The sequence below is a fragment of the Cyclopterus lumpus genome, chromosome 23 (genome assembly GCF_009769545.1).
Source record: "Cyclopterus lumpus isolate fCycLum1 chromosome 23, fCycLum1.pri, whole genome shotgun sequence".
Lineage (NCBI taxonomy): Eukaryota > Metazoa > Chordata > Actinopteri > Perciformes > Cyclopteridae > Cyclopterus > Cyclopterus lumpus.
In genome coordinates, this window is record NC_046988.1 from 67,501 (window position 1) to 75,000 (window position 7,500).

The window sequence follows — 7,500 nt, forward strand, 5'->3', positions numbered from 1 at the left end:
TACAGAAGGGGTTGCCCCTGGAGCAAACTGGCAGAGGTGGTTGGTCTTGGAAGCATGACAAAGGGTGTGTATACGGATTATATAGCCCACCAAGTTGAGCTGTATAGGAAAAAGGAAAATGATCAGAAAGAACAGGACCAAGAGTAAGTGATGGTGGATAGCGGAGCTGCTTTTACCTGTATTCGGCCTAAAGATGCTATACATCTCCCCATGTCTGGTCAATTGATTCGGACAGTCGGGTTTGAGGGAGTGAAACAGCTGATTCCTCTCACGGAACCAATTGAGCTCAGCTACAAACATCTGAAGATTACAATACCCATATTGTTATCAGAACATACACCTATTGCACTTTTGGGAAGAGATGCTTTGTGTAGATTAAAGTGTACAATAAAGTGTAAACCAGACGGCTGTCAGGTTGAAGTGCCAAACGAGATTTTTCACCAATCATTGATGACAACAGAGACTGAAGCTTCGACAGTATTTTGGATCAGAAGTCTTAATGGAGATTTTTTGGAGCCAGCTAAGTTGTGGGAACAGTTTATCATCGCAAATATGCCCGATGCGAAGCCTCCATTTCACTGCACGCTCAAGTATTTCAATAATGATGCCCAACCAAACGCAGAGGAATGGTTGAGTGGTCAACCAAAGCAAGTTCAACTCAATTTGGGCTGTATAATTTTGGGACCACAAGGAGCAGCTATGAAGATACACAGAGATGACTATTTGGATAAAGAGTTTGATATCGAGCAGAGTGTGCCACATGTGACCTTGTTGGTGTGTGAAGAACATACGCAGAAGCAGATAGGAGAAATGATGGCAGAAGCAGAAGAGCTGTTTTTATACCAGTAAAAGAGAATCTTGCCATCTGGAGGAGTGAGGATCAGAGATTCATTAAGATTATGGTCTCTGCTCAAGGACAGCCACAAACTGTGCGGATGACACATGAGTCAATTTGCAGTGCTAAGATGGACTCAGACTTAAAGATAGAAGAGATGCTACAACAAGTTCCAGAATGTTTGTGGTCTCGGCATAGTACCGATATTGAACTTGTGAAGTCAGCCCAACCAGTAAGAGCTGAACTCCGACCAGGGGTTAGGGGTTAGGGTAACCCTAACCCACCTTGGAAGAACCAGTATCCACTAAATCAAAAGGCAATCCGAGGAATTGAACCACAGATTGAAGGACTTTTGAAGGCGGGTGTTTTGAGGATAACACAGTGTAGAAGCTCAAACCTTAACCAACTTTAAGGCTTGAGCCACTAGGTGGGCGAATCGGGAGAACATGTCAAGACGCGACAAACAATTCCAATGTCCAGGGCGATGTATATCTTTCCACCTTTTATTTCGCGACAAACCATCACCGACTTGACACAAGCACGGTCAAAAACTACTGTGCTTCCCATCCATCAACACCCCTTTTCCCATTACCTGGCACTTCCTTATATGCCCTCCCCAAGTGCATGTGCCACCCTGTGCTAAAACAAAGGAACTACATGTCCCCATCCACCCAGTACTTCCCCCAAAACATCAAACCCTATTTTGGCTCCAACACGCCTTTGTGAAGAAACCAGATGATTCATATCGCCTGACACATGATTTGAGAGCAGTGAATGAAGTGGTAGCTGATTTTCCAGCAGAAGTGCTGGATCCACGTACTTTGCTAGCCCAAATTCCTCCAAATGCGACACATTTCACAGTGTTTCTCAGATTTATGTTGAGCGTTTTTCAGTGTTCCACTTAGCATAGAAAGCAAAGCTTATTTGGGTTCACGTACAATGGACATTCTTATGAGTATGAGAGATTGCCACAAGGGTTCAAACATAGTCCTCACATTTTCAATACAATATTGAAGGATGATTTGGTTGGGATAGATCAGGTATTAAAAAGCACTGTAATTCAATACGTGGATGACATTATCATTTGTTCACCAGATGAGGAGACATGTCATAAGGACTCAATTAAATTGCTACAAATACTGGCAGAAAGGGGGCACAAGGCCTCTTTGAAAAAGCTGCAGTATTGTCAGGAGAAGGTAGCTTATTTGGGTCAAATGATAACGCAGGGACACAGAAGCATCTCTGATAGTCATTTGGAGGCTATTCGCAAGGCTCCGAAACCCAGAACAGTCCGAGAGATGATGACATTCCTTGGTATTGCAGGATATTCCTCAGCATGGGTTGAGGATTATGCTAGCTTGACGGGGCCTTTGAGAGCTATGATTAAAGATACTGGGAATGCTAAACTCCACTGTAATCTTTCCTGGACACGGGATGGCCTTTTGGCATTTGAAATAACCAAAAAGAAGTTGCAAGAGGCTCCAGCACTCGCACTTCCAGACTACTCTAAGAATTTCTTGTTATATGTATCTACTTCTACTGGGAGTAAATATACATGTGCAGTTCTTTGTCAACCAACAGGTATGGGGACGAGTCCTCAACCTATTTCTTACTACTCCACTGCATATTCAGAGGTAGAGTTAGGGCTACCACTGTGCTACAGAGCAATGGTGGGAGTTTCTCTAATGTACAATAAAGCATCATCTGTCACAATGGGATATCCAGTGACAATTCTTACACATCAAAGTCTCAGAAATCTTTTGAATTATGGTAAGAACAACTTTACGGTCTAGGCTCAGAGACTATCATAGGCTTTTAGAGCAGGAAGATGTCACCCTAGCAAGGTGTGCTACTGTGAATCCAGCAGAGAATTTGCCAACTCCAGAAGACGGTGAGCCACACGATTGTGTTCAAGAAGCAGAGAAATACCTTAGGCTTAGATCAGATTTACAAGCCCTCCCATTGCGTGAGGTGGACGTGAAGTATTGGACTGATTGGTCTTGTTATCGTGTGGGCGATAAATTAAGTGCTGGCTATGCAGTAGTAAAAGCCCAGGGAACTGGATTTGCTGTTGAGAAGGCTGAAGTGATACCACAGCCTGCATCTGCACAGCTCGCTGAGCTTGTGGGGCTAACTGAAGCGTGTTCGTTGGCAGAAGGTAAGCGAGTATATACACCGACTCTGCATATGCACATAATGTGTGTCACTTGTTTGGATCGGTGTGGAAGAACCGAGGGTTTAAGAAAACGGATGGTTCTCCGATACAGCATCACGCCCAGATCATGAAATTGTTGCACGCCGAAAGAAATAGCAATAGCTAAATGCGCGGCACATAAGATGGATGCGTCAAAGGTTTCACAAGGTAATAGAGCGGCTGATGAAGCTGCAAAAGCAGTCACAGGAGCAGATAAAGTGGGTAAAGTTCTTCTCGTGACTAATGAAGGGAACTTGGAAGACAAAATTATGCTCAAAGATGTGATTTTAATGCAGGAAGCTGCTCCTGAAATGGATAAACAGTTGTGGATAGACCAAGGTGCCACCCGAGATTCTACTGGACTTTGGAGAAATCATGAGGGGCTGATACTAGCACCTCCAGACTTGTTGGGTCTAATGATTCAGGAGGCACATGGGTTAGCTCACGTTGCAAGGGGGGAAGTTAAGCGAAAGATCACAAAGGAGTATGGTTTTTGGGCACCATCTTGAACAGATTGATTATGTCATAGGCAGGTGCACTATCTGTCTGAAAAACAATGTTCGGAGGGGAGTGACGGTTCCTCCTGGTCACATTCCAACTCCGAGGGGTCCTATGCGTGAACTAGTTTTGGACTATGTTGACTTGATAAAACCGATTGAAGGTAAGAGATATATGCTGGTCGTTGTGGGCAGATTTTCACGATGGCCCGAGGCTTGTCCAACCAAACGGAAAGATGCTCAATCAGTTGCCAAGTTTTTATGCAGAGAGGTCATAAGCAGGTGGGGACTACCAGATCGAACATCCACAGACAATGGGAAAGAGTTTGTGGATAAGACGGTGAAATTGATTTTGCAAAAACTAGGAATTAAACAACGTCTTGGTGCAGTCTATCATCCGCAAAGTCAAGGGATGTGCGAAAGAATGAATGGTGTTCTGAAAAATCGTATTGTCAAAATATGTCAGCACACGGGTTTAAATTGGATAGCAGCGCTTCCATTGGCGTTAATGGTATGTCGCTCTAGTGAGCTCCGCGATTTACATATGAGTTGGTTACAGGAAGACTGATGCCAACGCCTTGTCTGCGGACAAGTGGAAAAGGTGTACAGATGTCTTATGTGTACAGATTGTAAAGCCCTCTGAGGCAAATTTGTGATATTGGGCTATACAAAATAAACTGAATTGAATATCCTAGTCTAGCTTCAGTGATGCTGATTTAAAATCAAATTTTAGACTTAGATTTTTAGACTTGATTGATACTGTAAAGCTATTTCAAGACATTCAACTATACAGACGGATATAGAAATACAAAATAAACTAAAGCTCTTAATCTGTGTCAGCATTACTTTCTGTTTTGTGAGCTAGAACCTTTCTATAAAAGTCTTCTTCAAATTCCCTATAGCCTCCAAAAGAAGAATGAGAGCCAGAGCCTTTATCTAACAAGCTCCATTCTGTGGAACGTGCTTTGATTTTCAGTCTGGGGTGCAGACACTCACCACATGTAACAGTAGGCTTAATACGTTCCTCTTTGATAATGCTGTCATTGATTGACTATGTTGTACTTTTATTTTGTTGTTCATTCTGTACACATGACATCTATTGCACTTCTCACGCCTGATATTTTCTACTGCAAGGATGCAAGGACAGAAGATGTTGTATGCTGTAAAGATTGTAAAACCCTGCTTTAGCTACTATCGTCCTCTTAGCCTGTTAAATTCTGATTTAAAAATATTTGCTAAACTCCTAGCCCGTCGTCTGGAGTCTCATATGTCAAAATTAATCAATTCTGACCAAACAGAATTCATAAAAACGAGATTGGCAGCAGATAATGTTAGACGCCTTCTCCACATTATTGATGCTGCAGAAGACAGTAAGGTACCAATGTCACTTCTCTCTCTTGACGCAATGAAAGCTTTTGACAGACTTGAGTGGCCATTCTTATGGTCAGTCTTAGAGGTGATGGGCTTTGGTAACACTTTCATTGGCATGATTAAAGTCATGTATTCTAACCCTTCAGCCCGAGTCTTAACAGGACGCACCTTCTCCTCTTTATTCCCTGTTTCTAGATCGTCACGCCAAGGTTGCCCCCCCGAGTCCTGCATTATTTGTCCTCTCCCTTGAGCCTCTGGCTCAAGCCATTCACCAATCTGTTGTGGTGTCACCAATAGGCATTCGAAATACGCAGCATCACCTCTCATTGTTTGCGGATGACGTGATGGTCTTTTTGGAAAACGCCTCTCAGTCCCTTCCACATCTTCTATCCTTATGTGAGGAGTATGGAAGCTTATCAGGCTTCAAAATGAACTGGTCAAAGTCTGCTTTACTCCATCTAAACGACTCTGCTTGCAATTCAATCATCTCTGCCAACATCCCCATTGTTAAACAGTTTAAATACTTGGGTGTCCTTGTTTAAACAAGATTATTAAGCATAACTACTCTATTGCTCTGAACAACATATTGAAAGATATGGAAAAATGGATGAGTCTCCCCATGTCTATTCAAGCCCGTATCTCTGTGGTTAAAATGAACATCTTACCCAGGATTAATTTTGTGAGCTCTATGCTACCTCCTTCTCCTCCTTTTGATTACTGGCATAAATTAGAGGCAGCGGTATCAAAATTTATTTGGAAAGGCAAGCGGCCACGACTTAAAAAGTCTACTCTACAGAGAAGAAAGGACAATGGTGGTCTTTCAGTTCCCAACTTTAAACTTTATTTTTGGTCCTTTGTCTTAAGGCCTCTTCTTACATGGTTTGACCCAGATTCAACAGTGTGCTGGCGTGCTTTAGAAAGTGCTATGACAGAACCATGGTCACCTCATAATGTTCTTTTTGCCAATATCTCTAACAAACAGTGCCAGCTGCACTTTGGCCCCATTGTCTCTCATCTTATCAAAACCTGGAGATTGGTTGAAACATATTGCCATATACCATGCAATTGGCAAACACTTTCTCCGCTATTCACATTGGGAACAGAGGGGGGTTCATTATCTAAAAGACATTTTTAACGAGACTGGCTTGTTATCTTTTGCTGACTTACAAAATGCATTCAGTCTACCACGTTCCTCGTTTTTCTTTTACCTTGAATTAAGATCAGCACTCATGGCATATGGTGTCCCCTGGCGGAGATCTTTGCCCATCCATCCTATCCGGAAATTATTTACAATACAGGCAAAAACCAGCGGTATGGTATCTAAGCTCTATCAGTTTTTGGTGACACCTGGCCGCCTCAGCCTTCCTATTGAGAGGGTCTGGGAACGTGATTGCCCAGACCTGGTCACTGATTTTAACTGGCATGATGTATGGTCTAGCATCTCAGAAGTATCACGCAATCCAGACCATCAGCAAATTCACTACAATTTCATTCATAGGACATATCTCACCCCTGTGAAAATGCATCACATGAAAGTAATTACCAGTCCTTTATGCACTTTCTGCCCACTAAACACTCAAGGTACATATCTTCACATGTTCTGGGATTGCTCCCCTGTTTGTCAGTTTTGGAACAATATTGCATCCAAGTTGTCTGTCTTGATTAATGTTACTGTGCCTGTCACTCTCAGTGTTTTGATACTAAATGATCTGTCAGACTTTCAGCTCTCTAAAATTCAAATGCGTGCTGCATTTGCTGGACTTACAGCTGCTAAGAGAATGATTGCAACCCGTTGGAAACCACCTCATGACTTATCTATTCGAACATGGACGCTTTCCTTCTTGGATGTTATATATATGGAGATCTCAACAGCTCGCATAAATTGAGCATCAGAAAAGACTTTGGACACTTGGGTCAACATTGCTGATTCTTTGAAAAATATGCTGTAGATGTGTGCTATAGCCCCTTACTTCTATTTGCACATGTGTTTGGTTCCTGTCAAAGTTATTTGTTTGTCTGTCTGTCTCTTCTGTTGTGTGTATATTTATGTCCCCCCCTCATTTTTCATCTCTATTTTATGGTTCTGAGAGACTCCTTTTGTCTCAGCATAGTGTTTGTAATTTGAAAGGGCACCATGTCTTGGTGTTCCGCCATCCTGTGTGATTATGCTAAATAACAACATTTGATCGCAAAAAAAAAAAGAAGATTGTAAAGCTCTCTGATGCAAATTTGTGACGCGATATTGGCCTAAAATGTATTTGAATGATTCTTACATTGTGTAATTACCTCACCCAAAATTTTGTCAGTATTTTACTTACTACAGAATAGATGGAAACTTTCTAACAATGTTTAAGTACCATGACCAAATAATGAATAGTCCACAAAACAGCATTGTTTTATGCACGGTTGAGAAGCTTACCTGCCTGGCGAACAGGAAACTCCACCTGCTCCGACATAATGATCTGAAGCAGGGTCGGGGCAAAATTGATGATCTTGTACGACTGAAACACACAAAGGACAGATAGTTTAACATTTTGTTCAGATTAAAAAGGCAGTCATTAAAACAAGGAGGTGGCTGTGGCTCAGAGTAAGAGCAGCTCATC

The 7,500-nt window shown here is 42.2% G+C and overlaps 1 protein-coding gene across 1 annotated transcript in view; it reads right to left on the reverse strand.

Moving 5' to 3' along the window:
- The window catches only part of ipo8 (importin 8), an 81,568-nt gene that overhangs the window by 62,227 nt on the left and 11,841 nt on the right, over positions 1–7,500 (reverse strand). The window contains 1 exon segment of the mRNA XM_034525881.1: positions 7,317–7,398. Within this exon segment, the coding sequence (XP_034381772.1) occupies positions 7,317–7,398 (82 nt within the window).